This window comes from Melospiza melodia, chromosome 8 (genome assembly GCF_035770615.1).
Source record: "Melospiza melodia melodia isolate bMelMel2 chromosome 8, bMelMel2.pri, whole genome shotgun sequence".
Taxonomy (NCBI): domain Eukaryota; kingdom Metazoa; phylum Chordata; class Aves; order Passeriformes; family Passerellidae; genus Melospiza; species Melospiza melodia.
Window position 1 is genome coordinate 32887206 of NC_086201.1, and position 22132 is coordinate 32909337.

Sequence of the window (22132 nt, forward strand, 5' to 3'; positions counted from 1 at the left end):
TTCAGCCTTGCTTTAATACTACCATACTTACTGTGCATGCAGGAGTGTCTGATGTCTTCAGTTGTTACAGGTGTAAGACTGACTTAAAATCAAGTATCCTCTATAACAGAATATAGTATATAAATTTTTTAGTCTAACAGTCATTTGTGAGTGAGCATTTTTTTCATAGCAGTTGTAAGAGGTAATATGAAATCCTAAAATCTCTTCAGAATGTTTCACCAAACAGAATTCTCATAATGTAACATCTTTTTTCAAAATAGTAAGTGCTATCAGCTACAAAGTTTATTTTCTTGGTTTGACCTTCAACTGGGCCTGAATTAAAGATAGAATAACATCCAAACAGTATTTTTTATTTTATTTTATTTGTAATAAATCACTGTAGAACACTGCTATAATTCATGTAAATCCATACAAGTCACTTGGCAAGGTAAATCAATTTTGCTTGCTCATTGCCTCATAGTGTCTGCAGTACCTGCAGAGGAGTGAATGTGTGTAACACTTTACTTTCTTCTTCGTCCATTAAAACTCTCTTTGTTTTAATGATTGACATTTTAAGAGCTTGGCCCTTAAAAACCAAGAAAACAAACAAAAAACCTCACTGAGATGGCATTCAAAAAATTGTGTGACTTGTAAAAATATTGCAAAAATTGTAAATGAAGGTGAGAGAATGGGGAAACTGTTTCTTAGAGCTGAGAGGCAGATCAGTTTTTAAATAGAAGCCTTCCTGCTCCAGTTTCTGCCCTTATTAATTTCCTGGGAATGGTAAAGTTAGGGAGCATCACAGGTGGCTATTTCCTTTTCAAAACAGTAAACTTAGTGCTAGAAACTTGAAAACAAACTAAAATAGATCTGGTAGGTAGACATACATTAGTTAGTAAACATGTTAAATATTCTATTTTATCTTTTATATGCAGCATAGTACTTCAGAAACTGCTTTTAATTGGAAATAAGAAAACCAAGGACACATCCATCATTCTAGAGTTAATTTACAGAATTTAAAACTATTTTTCTTTCCCTGCTGTTCTGCTATGGATTTTGTAGACACAGAGCTTTGTTCAAATTAATTGAGTTTTTCAGATGTTCATCTAAAGACTCTATAGGTGACAAGCATAGTGAGTATAACAAATGAAAGTAAGAATACTGGCAGTGATGGTTTATCTCTCTCTCCAAGAAATTTAACAGTCAGAATTTATAATACTGCTTTTTGGGGCTTATATTCCAGCTGGTGAGATTGAGTAGATGGTATTTTTGCTGAGGACATGGTAATATTTATGCTGTTGGATTGTAGAAACCAAATATAAGTGTTTAATGATCAGACTTGCAGGAAAAATATCACACTGATATAAGCAGAAAATTCACCTTTGTACTGTCTATTTCCAGATCATGAAATAAGACATTTATTCACATACTGCTGCTGCCAGTCAAATAAACACGATAAAAAATTGCAGGACTAGGGGTACCATTTGTTTTTACACACATAAGACTCTCTAAACAACCTCTTCTAGTTGTCTCCTATTTTTCATGAGCCATTGTATTACATTGGTATTTATTCACATGATTTGCATGCAAGGTTTGCATCATTTCTCCCTTGTCTGAGCCATTCATATAAGCTTTAAGTGAGACTGTCTTGCATTTTTCAATTTTTTTTCCTTCACTTAATGTACTTTCTCTGACATAATTGACTGTGTAAGGATCTTTGGGATTTAATACAAAGAAGGAAAAGCACAAGTTCAAGATCACTTCCTTCTCCTGTAGGTACTATATTCACAAAGTGTTAGCTTCACTCTTTCTTATTTATAAATAATATTAAAACATCATCAGAGATGTGGTATTTTGTTAATAGACAAAAGAAATAGTCTCAGATTAATTATTTGAGAGTTTTTTTTGATCTTGCCATATTATGCTGAAATTTCTACAGGTTTTCCTAGGTCTTAAATCTAATTCACCTCATTAAACAAAAATACTTTTGTTATAATTTGTCCTTCAAATTCTCTAAGAGTCAATAAACCACTTTCAGTCTACAAGGATGAAAGTCTTGCTATAGTAAAAATAGTCTTTTGATGTTTAAAGAGATATTTTTTCAGTTTATTCTATTTAAGGATATATCTTATTTTGTTGGTTATTGGCATCTTCCATTAACGATTTGCAGGCTAAGAAAAAAAGCCTCAAACCAAATACAAATCAATATAGCACCAGCAACTTCCAAACAGATGTTTAGAAGTTAGTGATTAGTAATAGAAATTAGTAATGGAAAGTTTTAATGCTGTGGTTGTGCAAAGAGTTACACCCACATTCTTGAGTGATAAAAAAGCAAATAAACATCTAAGACACTGCATGCTTGTAAGCTGTTCTTCCAAACATCACTGATCAGGCTGTGCTCCATAAATTGAGCTATTTGCCCTGTACTAAATAAAAGTTTACTGACCCCCTCAACACTCAGAATTCAAAGGATGATCATCTCAACTCTCTAGGCAAGTTTTAACATCACTTATGTGTAAATATTTCTGGGAATATAGGTAACAAGATAAGAATGCACAGCAATGATTCTATAATCCTTAGCTGAATGTGGCAGATACCTCCTTATACTCTGTACAACTTCACAGAATTTCTGAAAATTTATTATTTCTTTTGTGATCATAGTTCCCAGCACCATCTCCCTTTTTGCCATATCTCCCCATTTCATATAATGTGGCTTGAAATTCAATGTCCTGCAGGAGTGGCCAATTCAGTTGCTATTTGTTATACCAAAAACAGGTGTACAGCAACTTATAATTTTGAGTCTCCTTTAGCATTGCACCTTGCTTAATATGATTTAGGATTGCAATGGAGAAAATGCTGTTAAGGGGGTGTGCAGTGGTAGTGAGTTCTGGTTTTGTTTTTTCTCTGCACTAGAAATAATCTTACTTGTGGATCACACCCTGTCATCTCTTTCTGAAAATTCTTGAAAGGTCTTCTCAGCTTCATTTGGGTCACACTTGTATTAGCTGCACAGAAAAAAACTATTTCTGCTTAGTCTTCTAAAAACTGGCAAGAAATGCTTTAAGTACTAGGACCAGGGTGCAAAATTAAAACCACTCATCTTAACTGAATTTTCATTGTGTTGAGTGATGGAGCAGTCCTGAAAGTACAAAGCAGATTTTCCTCTGGAGTGATTCCAGGTGTAGGCACAAGCTGAAGGTGTGCTGGAGCTGCACAGCCATCCTGGAGCTCTGGAGTCTGTGTGATGATGCTGCATCCTTCATTGTCTGAGCTCAAGGAAGTTGAAGTTAAAGCTGTATGCTGGAAAAACTCCAACTTTAGTCCTCATGCTGAGGATCAAAATACAAGTCTTGGTATTTGAAAACAGATTTTTGTACAGCAGCACATTAAATGGAAATAACTTATTTCCTGGTGCATGAGATTTATCAGGACAAGTTACAAAATGAACACATGTACTTGCACCTCTTTGAGTTAAGCCTCAGCTGATGAAAAAGACTTAAATAATAGATAGGCAGGCATTCAAAGTCCAATGCTTTGCCATAGTTTAAGAGTGGTCAGGAGTATTTTATAATGTAGCCATTCTGATTTGCTCATAACTGAGTATTCCTGTCTTCCTTGACAATAATGAAGCCTTGTTATGGCTCAAGACTTCTAAAAAATCTTCATCACCTCTGAAAATTCAGAGGAGAGAAACGAAACTTATCTCACATTTGTGAACCAGGCAGTTTGTTCTATGAATTGAGAAGAATTTTGATGCTTTAATAAAACTGATAATACAGAGCACAGCTTTATAAAAGAGAGTAAGCTGAAGAAGCATACTCAGGTCTAACCTCTCACAAAAATAAGCTAATCAATTTGAAGCAATTTTTAATCTGTCCTATAATTGATTGCTTTTGTTGAGAAAAAGATGTTATTTAACTTGATCATCTTTAATTTAAAATCTTGCAGATTTTTGGAGGACACCTTTTCCTATTGTTCCTGTGCTTTAACTCATTTCAATCCCTGTATCAGGAAGGAGATGTAACTTGTAGCTGGATATTGCCAGTTAAATATTTGGATACTTGCAGTGCTGTGAGACTGTCATACATAGATAAACAGAATGGCTGTTCACTAACAGCTGCTTTTTTGTGTTCTTAATTGTCTAAGTGATCAATCTTGTTCCTTCAGAAAATCTTTAAAAATAAATAGTATTTCATTGTCTGTTTAAAATATATATAAAAATAAATCCATGTGAGTTATTTTACCTTTGTATTCACATTTGCCTCTTCCATTTTATCCACAAGTGTCTAATGCTAGTGTTTGGCTTCTTTTATGTTTCTTTATTTTGTTGCTTTTGTTTGAATGTATTATTGTGTTTATATGGAACTGGTCAAAGAACCGTTACTGTATTTTATGTTTGTATCTACATTTTATTTTGCATGCTTAACGTGGCTTTGCCTGGATATTCTTTTTGGTAAGTTCAGAATTTAAAAGCATAATGTTTTTCTGTAGTAAAGTTTGTAACCTGCCACCTTATTTTCTTCCACCTCAAGTAACATAATTATTTTGGTTTTGGCATACTGATTTGTGCTCATGTACTGTTCTGCTTTTGCAAGTTATACATATGTGATAACATAACACTTCTCCTGACTACCATTTTCATCTCTAGCTGAGCTAAACAATATGACTCTGGTACTAATGTGTACTAATGTAACTTTTATCTTCAAAATGTAGTGGGCAGCTGTTAAAATGATCAGTGCTGAGAACTCTGTGTATTTGACACACACAGAGCCTCAATCTTAGAAAAACCATGTTCCAGCTTCTTTGCATAGCCTGGTGGTTTCTCTGCGCTTCACAGGTATTACTTTGCAGCAGTCTTCTCAAGATCTTCTAAGAACAGTGTGCATGTTTATGTTTCTCTTGTAGCAACAGCTTGCTCAGCTCCAGAAAGAAAAATCAGAGATTTTGAAGAACCTGGCATTATACTACTTCACGTTTGTTGATGTTATGGAATTTAAGGTAAGGCATTACAAATGTGTAACTTGTTCTGTCACATTGGGTTTCTGTAATTTTATTGGTGAATTAACACTATATAATGAAATGGCTGAACTTGAAGCTCTGTTTTTCAAATAAAAAAAATGAAGCTCCATCACTAATTGTAGTAACGTGATTTAATTATATCTTTCTAAACTAAACTTATTCCATTGTTTTTCAAGGACCATGTCTGTGAGCTGCTAAACACTATTGATGTTTGCCAAGTCTTCTTTGATATTGTAAGTTTCTAGGTTTAAACTTTCAATAATGTTTATATTCAGAGTCCTGTGGGGAGAAGGACTTGTTCTTGTTAGTTCAAGAAATATCACATCTCCGGTTATAAATGCAAGAGAAATAAAAACAAGGTAGGGTTCACATTTCTAATTTTTATAATAGAGAGATAGACCTTTCTCAGTAGGATTCTTATGGACAGTAGTAACAGTATTGTTACCAAACATAAAAATTTTTCAGTAATTTTTGATTTATTGCATCTGCAAGTTAACTCCTAGTCATCTGTATACTTATGCCTTGTGAGACTCACAGACAAGACTGTTACTTGTGTCCACCTAAGCTATGTGAGGAAGTTATTTTTGGGGTTGACTAAAGGAACTACAAAAGCATCTAAAAGTCTTATATTTAAATCAAAATCACCAACCCCCCCCAAAAACACAGCAAAACCCAACAACAACAAAAAAAAAACAAAACAAAAACCACCACCAAACAAACACAGGAAAAAAAAAGCACCCAAAAGAAAATCTCCCAACACCTTTTCCTGTTGGTTTCAACTTTCTTAATGTTCTTAATGTCACCTTGTTATTTTTTGTCATTATTTTAAATTTGGCCAACTTAGATTCATAATATGAAAAAGAAACAGGTGGGTATTCTGTTACAAGGAAGGTGGGATATGTGATATTTGGATCTTATTAAAATACAGTTCATAGGCATGGCACTGCTGACTGCTTAGTAAACAAGAAAAGTTTTCCTGTCTGTCAGGTAATCTGTGACATTTAAGCCTGGAAGGATTTATCTGGATGCTTTGCTTTCATGAGTGTAAACAGTTCTGGGAATCTGAATGAATAAATTAAAGTTATAGAGAGTCACATGCCACCAGAACAAGAACTTTGTTCAAAAGACAGCCCATTGTATTAAAAAATGCTGAAAATTGGTGGAAATGTAAGGAAAAATGTGTTATGCTTGTTTCTAAAAGTTTTTAAGTGATAATTTACTGGTTTTCATTTCTAGACTGTAAACTTTGATTTAACAAAGAACTACCTAGATTTGATTATAACCTACACAACTCTAATGATACTGCTGTCCCGAATTGAAGAAAGGAAGGCTATCATTGGACTGTATAACTATGCCCATGAAATGACACATGGAGCAAGGTAAAATACTGATTGTATAAAAGATGTGCATGATGTTAATGACAGTAACAGCTTCACCTCAGTGAATTGTTTGTTGTTGCTTTTAGTGACAGAGAATATCCACGCCTTGGCCAGATGATTGTGGATTATGAAAATCCTTTAAAGAAAATGATGGAGGAATTTGTACCTCACAGTAAAGTATGTAACTACTTTTCACAGGCATGCAGTAACCTTAATTGGGAGAAACAGAGAGAAAAAGTAAATGTGCAAGAGTTTGTTTTATTGAAGGCCATTTGGAATAAATTTTACCTGAGATTTCTGCTTACATTGAATGTCTAGGCCTGGGGATTACCTATTAAAAAGCACAACCTGCAGAAATACAGGAATTTTAAGATCTGTTAGTAAGGTGCCATTCTATTCACTAAGCATTAGATATTTATTAAAAATCACTTGTGGATCATCTGAGAATAGTTACTTTTGTGTTGTGTGTTAGCTTGTAGCTTGAAGTTAAAGAGATTCACAATGTTTCTGTGAAGTTGATTGTTTTGCTCTCTGGCCATCCTAGATGAATGTGATTTTCTGTTTTCTAACCTAAGGGGCTTTGCTTTGGATTGTCCTTAAACTGGGAATCCTGGATGTCACCACTGTGTCTTTAACAGTAGCTCCTGTACTCAAAAGCTGACACTTTGCTGAGTTGCCTGCACTGAGTTAAAGAAGCTCAATTCCTTTGGTTCTTTCTGTACAGATGTTTCTAAGTTTCTGTTCTTACACAGTTGGTTGTGTTGCAGTTCCACGGTGTTTTATCTAGGCTGTATTTTCCTGTAAGAATACTTTGGAAAAGTTACAGAAGTCTCAACAAAGTCAAAGTATATCTTGTTTTATCACTTCCCCTTTGTTCACTAGATTTGCTATTCTGTCAAAGGACTGACCAACAATTATAAAGACATTACTTTCTAGGTGCTTGCAAATTATTTGCCTAACAATTACAACTTACTTTGGAATCTTCAAAAGTAGCTTTAAGTTATTACCTAAAGTTTTTAAGGTTTGGGTTTTTCTTTACCTATTTTGAGGTTTAGTACTTTTGTACTAGGTTGTCTTTTCCTTCTTTAGCTTCCTTTCTAGATTTTTATTGATTTCCTTAAACTTTTCAGTATTGTCACTAGAAGTTCAGAACTTGCCAGCTACTTTCCTAAGTGCTCTGAAGTGAAATAGTTTCCAATACTTCTAGCTTGTCTGTAATCTTACTGTTGTTACACTTTCCACAATTCCTGTCTTGTTAAGACTCACTTAGCTAATGATGTCATTTACAAGTAATCTTTTCTAATGCACATTTTAGCAAACATGCCTTACTTCTCAGTATTATCTTAGTTTATACTCTTGTATTTAATAGTGGGTCAGTCCTTTCCATTGACACATTTGTAAAGATGCCTTTCAGTCCAGTTTTTGCTCTTGTGATTATTCTGTGCTGGAAGCATAAATTGGGGTCAGGGATCTTTTCACGTGCTGCACTACAGAAACATTCTTGGGCTGCACTCTTGTGGAACTGCACACTGAATTTGTCATTCTGTAATCCCACTGCTTTGCAGCAAATCAGGCAGTTGTTTAGTCCTTTGCATTTAGCTTTGGCAGATGACTGTATTTTTTTTTTTGCCTGTGTGACCTCCTCTGCTCTCACACTGATCACATCTGGCTCCCTGAGGATTCATTCAAGCACCAGTATTGATAAAAAAGTCAGGGGAAAGACTTAGGATACACTTTCCCAGATAAGCTTACTTTGCTACAAAGATATTCCTGCAGACAGTATCTGCTCAAAAGAATTATAGTTTGCTGCCATGGGGAAAAACATACCAAAGGAAGTGGCAGGGAAGGCACTGACACAACAGCTGGGATGCTTGAATAAGTAATGAACAACTTCCAGTTGTGTATGAGAGGGCTTTTGTGCCTTATTTTATGCCTTATTTTTTCCATGTCCTCTAATTCTGAACTCAAAATTTTGTAAGTAACTAAAATAATAGAAATCAAACTCTTCCTTCTTTGCATCCTTCCTCTAGCCTGGAGTAGTTTTTTATATGTTAAATGAACTATGTGCAATGGGGTTTAACCTTATGTTTAATTTCAAACCTAGTTCAGTAAAATGTTTTGATGGCTGTTAGTAATAATGCTGATGAAACAGTACTGACCATTCACACTAATCATTAGCCTGCTTTCTAGTCCCTTTCAGATGCTCTGATTTCACTCCAGATGGTCTATCCTCGACGGAATCTCTCAGCTGACCAGTGGAGAAACGCACAACTGCTGAGCCTCATCAGTGCCCCCAGCACAATGCTCAATCCTGCACAGTCTGACACAGTATGCTCTTTTAATTTAAGTTCTGTCAGAGAGTTAAGTAGGGTTTTCTGTAAAATGATTGTTGGATTACCTCTATGTGACTTTTAATCAGAGAAGTAAATATGCTGGTTAGAACAGGGGGAAAGTTTTCTCTCATTAAGTAAAGTTTCTATTACATTAACTTGTGCCTTCAGCTTCAGTAATTTGTTGACCAGAAGATGAGAATTTAGCTTCTGCAGTTGTAAAGGGGAGGAATCCTGAGTACCCTCTCAGGTGTTTGTGAGCCAGGAGACTGGAAATCAGAGCTGGTCCTTCCTTTAAAATTTATGTTTGCACTTGCTGCCTCAGCTGTGATGTGAATGGTTATCCTTCTGAAAAAAATTGAAGCTTTAATGGCTGTCAGGTTGTGATTAGTATTCATCAAAAGCTTTTCATTCTAGAATATTGTTAAATACAATGTTTATTGAAAAGAAATATTTGTCAAAATTTGTTCAAGGTGTTGGTGGGTATGGAAGCTCACTTAATATTCTAACCCTCAGTTTCTGAAGTGCTGAAACACTGACTCACTGTTAGTGGTCAGTGGCCTTCTATGATCAGCATTTGAGGCTTTGTTTGTTCTTTTTTACTAACAAGTACTTATAACTAGTGTGCTACAAATTACTTTCTTTTTAACAGATGCCATGTGAATACCTATCTCTGGATGCAATGGAAAAATGGATCATTTGTGAGTAAAATATTCTGAAGCAGCTCATGGTTGTATTAAAAAAATTGTTTAACATTTAAAAGACTACTTGCTTTCTGTACTGTATAACAGCTGTGTTAATTACAGCTATTAATTACAATTAATAGCTTGATTAAATTTCATTTGTACTAATATGCAGTGAAGCTAGAATTTAGCATGTGCTGCTGCAATAGAGTGTGTCATCAGTTTGTTCCAGACTTTGACTGGAAGTGAGGGCTTCAGTAATTCTGATGAAAGTAGTCAAGTAGCATCAGCATAAAGTAATTAATTTCACGCAAATATTGCAAAAATACTTCCATTAGAAGTGGGGAGGGAGGAATTTTTTTATATTAGAAAATGTTATACATTAAAGAGTTTATTAATGATCTATGCAAACTATTTATACAAAGTACATAATCATCTCATTGTTCTCTTACTGTCTTTGTGCATCTGATTTGTGACTTACATCAATGCGAACTTTTGAAGTTGGATTTATTTTGTGCCATGGAATCCTAAATAGTGATGCTACAGCTTTGAATCTTTGGAAACTTGCACTTCAAAGCAGCTCTTGCTTGGCTCTGTTTCGAGACGAAGTGTTCCATATTCACAAAGCTGCAGAAGATTTGTTTGTAAACATAAGAGGGTAAGTTTTTGTTCTCCTTTCAGCATCTCTGCTAAAAACCCCATATTTTTTGAAGGACTCTTTCAAACAAATTACTTCTGTTTCATATAAATTTTGCTTAGGTACACAAACATTTTTGCTTGGTATCTTGACTGTTTCTTTACTGCATAAGTTTTAGGGGCCTGATTTTATAACCACTACACCTTTTTTTATCTCAGTTCTGAAAGCCTGGTGAATCAGTCTCTAAAATTGCAAGTCTCTAAGATTGATGATCTCACCCACAAATCTCAATTTATTGAAGGGAAATTATGTTATAGATGTGGAGTTTGCTTGAAAAATTGCATCTTGCTGCCACTGTTTCTGCAGTACATTATATGAAAACTCAGAAACAAAGTTGAGACCTCTAGCAGCAAACACCAGGAGCATTTCAGTAGATTTTTGGTTTGATGATCTAGTTTTGGCATTTAGCTCTGCTCAGGAGCTGGTGTGTGTTTTCTGCTGTATCCTGCTTGCTATAATAACATTGTAGCTCCTCTCAAGTCCCACTCAGCTCTTTCTAAAATGTGCTGCTGATTCTTATACCACATGTGATTGCTTTTTACTTGCAGCTACAACAAGCGTATTAATGACATCAGAGAGTGCAAAGAAGCTGCTGTTTCACATGCGTAAGTGGCTTAAAAAGTTCTTCTGACAGATTTCAGGATTGGTTTTCTTAAAGCAAAATTATAAAGATTCTACAAACAGAATTTGTCAAATGCAGAATTAGTCATGCACTTTTTCTGACAGATTTTAGGATTGGTTTTCTTAAAGCAAAATTATAAAGATTCTACAAACAGAATTTGTTACATGCAGAATTAGTCATGCATTTTCAAATGAATCATTTACTGATTGTTCCTTTAAATCTGGATTTGCTTAATGTCATTCCCAATTTAACTTCCCAAGTTCTGGATTATTTTTCAAATTATCAGGATGATAGTATTTAGTTTATTCATTAGTTATGTTTTGTCTGATTACAAAAGGTGAATGTAGATGAAACAGAAATGTTTTAATGTAGTCAAACGCACATCACGGAGAAGGGGCAGAGAACTTGGGCTTTAAATTTATTGATGCTTCAAGAATATATGGTGTTGGTGATGAGGATGCCAATTTTTTGAACCACATTCTTCAAAATTCTGACCTTTTGAAGTTGGTATAATATAATCTGCCTATGCTTGATCTTGAATGCTTTTGCAAATCAGGTGTTCTGTGTCTGGCATAGTGGATAATGTATGTTCTTTTGATGCAGTGGTTCAATGCATAGAGAGAGACGCAAGTTTTTACGTTCTGCACTCAAGGAACTTGCCACTGTCCTGTCTGACCAGCCCGGCCTCTTGGGTCCCAAGGTAATGACAGCCCTTTTGGTTTGCATTTGTGCAAAAACCAGTGTGTTTCTCAACGGTAAATCCAATCTTTATTTTCTTTGGGGGGGAAAAACTCCTCACTTCACTTGGAAACCTGCTTAGATTTTAAGTTCTTGGGTTTTAGAGACTAGTTTCCTCTTGCGTGCACAAACTATTCAGCTGTTGTGTAAATTGATAAGCTTGTGAACAATTGTGATAAGCAATTGTTCACAAAAATTGTTTGAACAATTTTTGTTTTTCAGGCACTTTTTGTATTTATGGCATTATCCTTTGCTCGTGATGAAATTATTTGGCTTCTTCGTCATGCAGATAATATGCCAAAGAAGAGTGCAGATGATTTCATAGATAAGTATGTACATTTTTAATGCAGTTCCTTCAATAATAGAATTTCACAGACAAAATAGATTTGAAAGCAGTGGAATCTCAGAAAAGGTTGGCTATATGGAGCAGCTGGGAATGTTCAGAAAATTTTTTGGGGAATATTATGTGTCCCATGCAAACAGAAAACTAGAAATACTGTCCTAGAAATTGGAGCACATCAGTGAAAATTCATACATAAAATAGAAATATTTTATATAAGTTTTGGTTTTTTAACTTTAAAAGGCAAAAATAAAGTTTTTTTTCACGTCTTCATTGATTTTGCATTGATCAAATCAATGAAGGAGGCACGAAAACTTTCAGAAAAATTTATTTGTTGATTTGTAGATTGTCTCTTGTAGCAAAACTGTCTTTTAAATCAGCTAAGCTTTAGTTATGTAATACATATTTAGTGCCACCATAAACAGATGGTAAAAATGAGAACTATGATTACAAGATCTTACAAGTGTGAATAGGCAGGAGATTTCTCAAGATTGTTGGACAAGGTTGAACTGAAAGACTGCAGGATTTTAAACAAGTAACAATCACAAGGCCATTTATAGAACTGGAGTGGGAAAATCTTGGATTCTCTTCACTGGATTTATGTGTTAATGAAAGATGGAGGTTCCAGAGCCTCTCTGAAACAACCTGTGCTAGTATTTCACCATCCTCATGGCTTGGAAAAAAAAAACCAACAGAAAAGTAGTTATTAAACTTGTATTTTCCAGGTTTAACTACTTTTTGAGAAAAATGTTTTTGCAAATTGAGCTGTACAGAAGGACTTCTTATTCAGAAAAAAAACTGAATAGTTATACAAACCTTTGAGGATTACTATGGTGATATCCTGCTAACTTATGTCCTGTTGAGTAGATTTGAGCTTGCAGAGAAAATTACCTATGTAAGCTCCTTTTACAACAGTAACAAATACTTTCCTACAGAAATTAGCTGTTGATAATTGTTTTAAAAGCAAGGTACAGGAGGAAAATCGGATTATAGAAATTTTTAAAAATATTTTGAGTGACATTTCTAAGCTTTTCCTTGTTTTTTTGTCCAGGCACATAGCTGAGCTGATATTCTACATGGAGGAGCTCAGGGCACACGTGCGGAAATACGGACCAGTGATGCAGAGATATTATGTACAGTATCTCTCTGGCTTTGATGCAGTGGTCTTAAATGAGCTGGTGCAGGTATGGCAGCATCATGGTTCTGCCTTCTCAAGTGCAAATTTTAACAAGGGCTTTTGTCCAAAATTACATCATAAAGTGCATCCCAGTTTGTGGAGTTTGGTGAATGCTATGGCGTAAACCAGATTAACTTACTGCTTAATTCTGGGATTTAGACTTACATAAAAACATGTGGATTTTATATAGAATCACAGAATATCCAGAATTGGAAGAGACCCACTGGGCTCATCAGAGTCCAACTCCTGGCCCTGCTCAGGACACCCCAACAATCCCACCCTGTGCCTGAGAGCATTGTCCAAATGCTCCTGGAGCTCTGGCAGCCTTAGGGCTGTGACCCAAGCACTGGGGATCCAACCACTCTCTGGGGGAGGAACCTTTTCCTAACATTTTCCTTTCCTTTTCCTGATATCCAACATAACCCTCCCCTGACACAGCTTCAGACCATTACAAGTGGTATGAATTTATACACTGCAGTATTCATATATGAATATTATGAAGCACTGTTATGTTTAGAGACTGTAGGACAGGTACTGTCACTGAAGGAGTGTAGAAATCTTTTCTTATTCAGCCCAACCAAGAAATTATAAACTTTCTGAAGTGCTTTGGTTTTATTTCCTGGTGACCCCACTAGATGGAGCCCAAGCTGAAATGAGGGGAAAAATTTTCTTGAATTTTAGTTGGCATTAATTCATAACAGCTGTCAAGCACCAGATTAGACAGGTGATTGAGAGGTAATTTGGATTTTTTTCAGCCTTTAGGTTTCAATATCAGTTTTTTCTGGAATTATGAGAAACCTCTGCATGGCATTACTTAACAGAAGTGTGGTCTTATTTAGTAAAACTACAAAGATTTATGTTACATTTTGTAAAATTTGAATGTTTAGTAAAATAAATTTGAAATTTTTTAAAATAAAAATTTTGAGGGAAGGGTTTTTTGGACGTAAAGCAATGCTGATGTGGGCTCCATTATACTCTGCAATAACCCAATTTTCATTGCAGACAGGACAGAAAATGTAGTGTAACTACATTTACTGACAGATGTTCCCATTGTGAGCTGATATTGGTTTGGAAGCAATCTTTTCTAAGTATTTGTCATCAGGCAATCAATTAAAAAGTGAAAGCTATTAAATAGCACTATTTGAACTATTCCATTGATTAAGTTACCTCTTGTAGGTTTTTGAACATTTCAGAATATAGCTGATAAATGGGGCATAGATATTGACATTATTTCATAAACCAAGTTCAAAGTAATAATGATAATAACAGACACAACATTTCTTTTAGAATCTTTCAGTGTGCCCAGAAGATGAATCAATCATCATGTCCTCTTTTGTAAACACAATGACTTCACTAAGTGTGAAACAAGGTAAGTTTAAATTATCTTTGGAAGATTGGCAGATTCCTCTGAAAAGTTTAATCACTTTTGTTTCATGTAATCAGTAGAAGGAGATAAACTGATTTTGTTCCCTTGTTTCTCTTTCATTTTTGTATCTGCTTCTTGTGGTGTCTCCCTTTTTCAAAGGATGCTATTGGGTAGTAATCCAACCTTTTAATACAGAAAACATTACACATATTATCCTCTAGATATGTTAATTCCTTTTACTGCCACTGTACTGGATCAAAATTCCTGGGTAAAAACATGAGGTTCACTGCCCAAATAATTCTTTAGTACTTTGGGGTTTTTAGAAGGTCTGATATAGTATATCTCAATTTGTTACTGTTTTCTAAGGGTTTTCTGTTCTATATTTTTCCCTGATGCAGTTGAAGATGGAGAGGTGTTTGACTTCAGAGGAATGAGATTAGATTGGTTCAGATTGCAGGTAAGAATTGGAAAATACACATGATGTTTCACTAACTTAAAACCAAAATGTTTCATAGATTACTGCTGTTCTAGGTTACTCTCACACTGCAAGTGGGTGACAGGCTATCTAAAAACAACCTACTCTTAAAATCAAATACTTCAATAGTAATTTGCTATGTTTTGATATAACTTTGTCTGCTTTGGGTACTTTTTGCAAATCATCCTTGGGGTGTTTATAACAGTTCAGAAATAGAATGTGTTGAGGCTGAGCTGTTTGGTGGGTGTGCAGGGTGTGATTCAATGTGCCTACACTGGTGAGGGAGAGATTACAAATTTGTGTTTTGCCAATACATTTGTTCAGCAGTTTGTCTGTGAATTAGTGCCATATCCAGTGGTTCTTTAGAGATTTCACTGAAAGGCAGTTTGCTGATTTTTAAGCTCTTGTGGAAAGAGAAGAATCCCTGCCTGGTCTTTAAATACACAGGTGCTCTGTGCATGGCACAAACAGTATTTAATATTGGTATTGAGCAATAGCAATGGAATTTGCACAAAAGCTGCTGCAGATTTAACATAGAAATTGTGTTTTCTTTCCAGGCCTACACCAGCGTTTCTAAAGCTTCACTTGGCCTTGCAGACCATAGAGAACTAGGAAAAATGATGAACACAATCATTTTCCACACAAAAATGGTAGATTCTTTGGTGGAGATGTTAGTGGAAACCTCAGACCTTTCTATCTTTTGGTATGCTACTAAAGTGACTGTACAAGTTTTTTACTATTTATTGTTTGGTTTGTCCTTGCAAGTGTGATTTTTAAATAGCACACTTTGTAGGAAGATAGGCCAGTGGAAGAATCAATTGGAATTTCTGGTTTCTAGCAGAATTAGTTTGAAAAAGATATTTATGAACATTTGTCAGACTTATTCTGACAGTCATATAATTGATCAGGAATCGTTTGCAGATTTTTTCTTAATACTTCTTGGCAAAAAGTGCAAGTTTTACAGTCCCTATGTGGCAAACATCAGAATAAGAAATTATTATGATAATAATAATAATGTAAAATAGATGTGCCAATAAAATGCATAGTAAGTGAATGTAGAAAACAAACAAAACTTCCCTATACTTTCATCATTTTTTGGTATACAAATGTGTTTATGATTACATTTGGTTTGTGTGAAGTAACCCTTATTTGCAGTAAAAAATATACATATTGCATTTAAATGTCTGATTAATAACTGATTAATTCTGTTCAGTTTTTATAGTCGTGCTTTTGAGAAGATGTTTCAGCAGTGTTTGGAGCTTCCCTCTCAATCCAGATACTCAATTGCATTCCCACTGCTTTGCACTCACTTTATGAGCTGTACCCATGAACTGTGCCCTGAAGAGGTAATTTTTCAATTTTAGTTATTTTCATCTCTTACTGAACAAAGAGTGAACTAGAGCTGAACACTGCAAGAAGGTGTTTGTTATGGCAATTTAATATTTGAGGGAAGAGAGTGCTAAAAATATTAAAAAGGAGGTAAAACAAGTAGATACCTTGTTAGATGCATAAATCATGCATAAATCTCTAAATCCTTTTCTCAAGTGAGAAAGAATTTTGATCTCTTCTTGAAAGAGGGATTAGCTAGGGTACAAAAATTAGATGACTTTTCAGGCTTAGATGCTAATAAATCCTTTCTGCCTGTTAAAACTTAGAAGCAACAGTTTTCCTCTTAAATGATTTATACAATCATGGCTGGGAGAAGGAAATAGGAAGCTGGGGGTTCTATATGACTTGTTACAGTTTTCTTCAGTAAGAAAAAAAAAGTGATACACAGTATAATGCAAGCATTTGCTTTGATCAGAACTGGGTAATGGCAGCCTTGTTGCTTAGAGTTAGAATTTAAAAAATACTGTGGTGCTTGAAGAAATGGACTCTTTGTTAAAGGAAGCAGTTAGAATCTGAGGAAATTCTTTCTATTTTTGTTGTAAGGGCATAAATCCTTTAGTACATTTCCTGTATGTCCATTCACTTTTGAAATCAGTCTGGGAGTTAACTTGGCCATTGTTATCTAGTACTTATGAAAATGTTGTTTTCATTGCTAACAGTGCTCATCTGAAACAATTAGTTGAGTAGGATTTAATGTAATATACACAATATGGGGGTTTTCTTCTTTAAAAATAAAATTATTTTCTGCTAAGCTTCATTACAGTATACATCTATATAGATATTTTCCTTGTATGCTTTGCTTTAAATAGCAGACAATGCTGTTTATACTAGACAAGCATTAAAAAGTTTCCAAGAAAGCTGAACCCTTCAGGACAAGAGACATCTTTGAGAACAATTATAGTAACAGTAGGAAATCAGTAGCCAAAGTCCACTGGACACTAGTTACTGTGCATTCAGCTGCTGCAAGCACATTTTGTCACAGCCAGCAGAACTTGAAATTCAATATCTGAATTGTATTCCTCAGTAACTATTATAATTTTGGAAAAATAATCTTTGCTGTGCTGCATGCAGTGTGTCATAGTGTGGCTGATAGAAAATAAACATCAGTGGTGAAAGGAGGATTTCAGCAAGACAGAGGCTGTGCTTGTGCAGATCCAGTGAGAAAGGAATAGAATCCAGAAATTAATGCAGCAGGGCTTTATTACTGACTTTTTCAGTGATCTGAAGGACACTGCTTTCTCTATAGCTTGAGTTGCATGCTCTTTTCCCCCTAGACTTAGGATTGGCACGTACTAATGAAGGGGACATTCACAGAGACCTTGGAATATTGGACACAGTAAAGCAGACTTGGTCCAAAATTAAATGTGAAAACCTATTCTTCAAACGTTTTTGGCCTTTTTTTACAAAGAATATTTTTAATGGTGACTTTGGAAATTTCATGGTTCAGATTGCTTCCAAAAAGTAAAAACAGCCAGGAGTCAAGACTATTGAGGACTAAATAATTTGTTATTTCCCATATCCTAGTTTTATGATTAGTGAACTGTTCTCTGCAGTTCTGTAGGACTGATGGGAAACTGAAAATCCTGCTTTCTTTTCTCCCTTTTGAACAGCGACATCACATTGGGGATCGAAGCCTTTCCTTGTGTAACATGTTCTTGGATGAAATGGCCAAGCAGGCTCGAAATCTCATCACAGACATTTGCACAGAACAATGTACACTGAGTGACCAGGTGAGGATGGTTGTGTCTGTTTTAATTTTTTATTTTATTTTATTTTATTTTAATTTGAGATTTTCTCCATTCAGCTTTCTGGATATTTTCTGTTCGCTTTTTTTTCTGTGTGTTCGGGTAAACTTTCTGTTTATTAAATTGAAGGTGATTTGAGCAGGAATTTTTAATGCTAGAATTGTGTCAAAGGAAGAATGTGTTACTTGTGTGATGAAATGTGCTAAAAAAACAGGATTTTAATTTGGAGGGGCTGTTTCTTTTTGTTTACTAGTTGTTGCCAAAACATTGTGCCAAAACCATCAGTCAAGCAGTGAACAAGAAGTCAAAAAAACAGACTGGAAAGAAAGGAGAACCTGAAAGGGAGAAACCAGGAGTAGAAAGCATGAGGAAAAACAGATTGGTTGTGACAAAGTAAGCTGTTTCTTCTGTTCTTTTCACCTTGAATCCCAAATCAAAATGTGTTTCACACATTTCAATATGTTTTACATATTGAATGCTTCTTGCTTAATTTGTTTGAATAAATTTAATTGGCTGTAAGTTTGACAGCTTTGCAGTTTGTGAGCTTATGATGCTTCTGTGGCTTGTAGAGAGACTGAATTCTGTTACATAAGTAATAGGGTTTTTTGTTACTTGAATTTATCCCCTTGGCTGTTTCCTTTCCTGAGCAGAAAGAACCCCTGTGCTGTAACAAGGCTTTTAATTAGTCATATTAACTGTGGGATGTGAGGCCAAGGAGTGGGTGGCATCTTTGATTCTACCATGCTTTAGCTCTCTTAATTACAGCCTGGACAGGAAGTTCTTGCTGTCTTCTAAATCACTTAGACATCTATTCTTTTTTGGGGGAGGTAAAAATAAATCTATATAATAGATTAAAAAAATATATCTCACATCACTGTATTTAATACAGATCAGTATGCAGTTGTAGGATGTCTTCTTGGCTAAAATATTGGTTTTTAAATATGCTAGGAAAGTGTCTTGAAGCAGAACATGATAACAAAGAGTTAGACCTGTTCTTGCTTTTGAAGCATTATCCATTCAGTATGTGCCTTCCATGATAGTATACACTTCTGTTACATTAAATATTTTTATTAATTTCTTGTCTATTTTTAAAGCCTGGACAAACTGCATACTGCACTTTCTGAGCTCTGCTTCTCAATCAATTATGTACCAAACATGGTGGTTTGGGAGCACACGTTTACCCCAAGAGAATATTTGACATCTCACCTGGAAATCCGCTTTACCAAGTAAGAAACATTGTAGAGTTAGAGGCATTGATACACAAGACAAACCTTTGCTAGTTTGTGTTGGAAATATTGTGTACTTGCTACATTAAACTAGGTTTTAAGGGTGGATTGTGAAACCTATGAGTAGAATCCTAGCAAAATGATTATAAGTTACATGTGCAGACATACACAATAGTAAATTCCTGTTTTAAAATAAAATGTGTTGAAGTCCATATAATCTGTTTAATAGCCAGATCTGCCTTTCCAATCCTGTGTATTTTGTAGGAGCTGGTGATGACTGTTTGTAGGCATGTATTAAGATATGTATTCCCACCATTCTTTTGCACAGTGCTGGAGTGATTTTGAGTATTTGAGCCCACTGCCTTGCTAAAAGGAAGTCTAAAATTCAGAAGTCAAGATCTGACAAAGCCAACTGAGAATATGTGCAGTTACTTTTCTTTTTTAATAAGAAAGTGTTGGTGTTTGATATTCCTGTCTGTTCTAACCTTGATCTTCCCATAATTTTTTACAGAAATAGGCAAATGGCAACTTCTGTAGAGGACTTCATATTAAACCAGCCAGTTATCCTACTGTTTTATACCAAAGATTACTGGTTATATATTTCAAGCAGGGTATAAGGCTTAATCAGTTTAATCATTAAGACATAATATTAGGTCACTGGATCATTCCATCAGTAAGATAAGGTGGCATAAAAATGAAGATAACTTCATGATATTTTAAGAAGTCAACTCTTCAGGTTTATGAATTTAGACCAGTGTTGGTCACTTGTGCTTATTTTGATTTGGGGAGGTCGCCTTTTGGATTGGGGCTGAAGCAACCAGGCACATTACTTTCAGACTGCTTTCCTTTTTTTTGCTTCATGAAAGAAACTTGTAAGCAGAGCAGAATAGACAGTTTATAATTATTTCTCAGACCTTCAAGTGGCATTTCTTTCAGAGGCTTGCCATGTTCCTTAAATGACAGTGTTAGTGTCTCACTGTTGGGATTTCTTTACTGTTTTAACCTCCTCTGTGTCATGTGTGTTTGGACTGGAGCTTATTATTTTGCCACTTAATCTTGTTATTGTATCAATTTTGAATTTTTTTCTTTTAAATAAGAGACTACTTCAGAAGCAAACTGTTGAAAATACTTAACAACAACAAAAAAGTTACTCTAAATAATGTGTTCTTCTCCAGAGTAACTCATCCTGTTTTCCTGTGATGATATTATCTACCAATTTCTTTTTTTTTTTTTAATTGCTGTTCTGTCTTTGAAAAGTACATATTACTTAAAAGCTTGGCTCTTAGAAGTCTGAGACCATTACAAAGTGAAAATAAACACTACAACAGGTATTTGTTTACTAAGACTGTTTTTAAGGGTCCCCTGGCACAGTTTGCTTGAGGACCTGGTTCCAGTGACATACTGGGTAAGGTCCATGTCCATGTATGTTAAAATGCAATATACAGTTCTGCTCTAGCTTGAAAGCTATCCTATGAATGTCTGTTATTAGAAACCTGGTTTTATTTATAGTGAGAATTTGAGCAAATGAAAGTATGTCCTGCAGTTTCTTGGTTCCTAGATTAAAGACAGAAATCAGACTGTGTTAGCTGAAGGGGGAGGTATTTTTCATAATAGGATTTCTGTTTATTTACTTCATGTATATATTGGATATATTTTTCAATTCATACTATACTATACTATAGCTATGTTGTTTTTTAAAAGATATTTCAAACTATAACAGCAGCTTTGGTCAAATAATTTTTGTGTTAATATGCTTTGAACACTTCAAAACATGATTGCTCTTGCATCTCCAAGAAGTTCTAAAAGACTTCAAAAAAATTAGTTTATTTGTTGAAGTAGTTTTTACATAAGCCTTGTACAGTGTGGGTTGCTTATAAGGGGGAAAAAACTTAATTTAAAAAGGGCTTGGTGAGTATTAGTCTCATTAAATTTTTACTGGAACCACAGATACAGTTGTCTTTGGAATCCAAAACTGTTTTTAGAAGTTTGGTTGTAGCATGTGCATTGATGAGAGTTTTATACTTGAGGATTTGAGAAGTATTCAAGTAAAGTGAATATTTTCCATGCTTGAAAGTGTTTCAGACCAGTTTGGATGGAGCTCTTGAGCAACCTGGTCTAGTGGAAGGTGACCCAGGAGGGGTCAAACTGGCTGGTCTTTAAGGTCCCTTCCAACCCAGGCCATTCTGTGAAAATCTGTGGACATAAAATCGTCTTTATAGCTACATCTTTGTTGAATTTTACTAAGAAATTAATTTTTTTTCTTCTTATCCCTTTGTTTCCAAAAGGTCAATTGTTGGAATGACAATGTATAATCAAGCAACACAAGAGATTGCAAAGCCTTCAGAGCTGTTGACCAGTGTGAGAGCCTATATGACAGTCCTGCAGTCAATAGAAAATTATGTACAAATTGACATTACACGAGTGTTTAACAACGTTCTGCTTCAGCAAACCCAGCATTTAGATAGCCATGGTGAGCCAACCATTACCAGTCTCTACACAAATTGGTAAGTATTGCATCAATGCTTGTTATAAATTTTTTAGAGATTTTTATTGTTGCTGTTGTTTAATGAAGAATCTAGAGTTGGAGAAGTGGAGTTACATTAATTTTTCTTAAGTTTCCAACATCATATGTTTATTTGTCTCTGTACCTGTTAAAAGCAGCTTGAAATTTGCCTGTTGGCAAACTCCTTATACTTATTATAGGGATGAGATATAGAGTGGAGTTATTTTAAATTTTCTTAAGTTTCCAACATCATATATTTACCTTTGTCTCTACCTGTTAAAAGCAGCTTGAAATTTGCCTGTTGGCAAACTTATACTTTTTATAGGGACGAGACATAGAGTAAAATCAGTTGAACTATGAAAATAAAGCTTTGGTGTATGGGCTTTGCTGTCCCTTGTCACACAGCTGTGTGACATTTCATCTGCATAGAGTATCCATGAAGATGGGCCTTTTCATCTAAAACA

The 22132-nt window shown here is 35.0% G+C and overlaps 1 protein-coding gene across 4 annotated transcripts in view; it reads left to right on the top strand.

Annotated features, from left to right (window-relative positions):
* The window catches only part of NCKAP1 (NCK associated protein 1), a 52897-nt gene that overhangs the window by 16528 nt on the left and 14237 nt on the right, over positions 1 to 22132 (top strand). For 2 of the 4 annotated variants that reach the window (XM_063162596.1, XM_063162594.1), the window contains 19 exons: positions 4885 to 4977; positions 5175 to 5231; positions 6235 to 6377; positions 6464 to 6554; positions 8568 to 8705; positions 9360 to 9408; positions 9892 to 10048; positions 10636 to 10692; positions 11313 to 11409; positions 11670 to 11776; positions 12839 to 12971; positions 14252 to 14333; positions 14729 to 14787; positions 15363 to 15508; positions 16019 to 16151; positions 17805 to 17924; positions 18193 to 18332; positions 19034 to 19165; positions 21451 to 21669. In XM_063162596.1, coding sequence (XP_063018666.1) covers positions 4885 to 4977; positions 5175 to 5231; positions 6235 to 6377; positions 6464 to 6554; positions 8568 to 8705; positions 9360 to 9408; positions 9892 to 10048; positions 10636 to 10692; positions 11313 to 11409; positions 11670 to 11776; positions 12839 to 12971; positions 14252 to 14333; positions 14729 to 14787; positions 15363 to 15508; positions 16019 to 16151; positions 17805 to 17924; positions 18193 to 18332; positions 19034 to 19165; positions 21451 to 21669 — 2153 coding nt within the window. The remainder of the gene's footprint in view (positions 1 to 4884; positions 4978 to 5174; positions 5232 to 6234; positions 6378 to 6463; positions 6555 to 8567; positions 8706 to 9359; positions 9409 to 9891; positions 10049 to 10635; positions 10693 to 11312; positions 11410 to 11669; positions 11777 to 12838; positions 12972 to 14251; positions 14334 to 14728; positions 14788 to 15362; positions 15509 to 16018; positions 16152 to 17804; positions 17925 to 18192; positions 18333 to 19033; positions 19166 to 21450; positions 21670 to 22132) is intronic. The other 2 variants (XM_063162597.1, XM_063162595.1) reach the window with 1 other exon arrangement.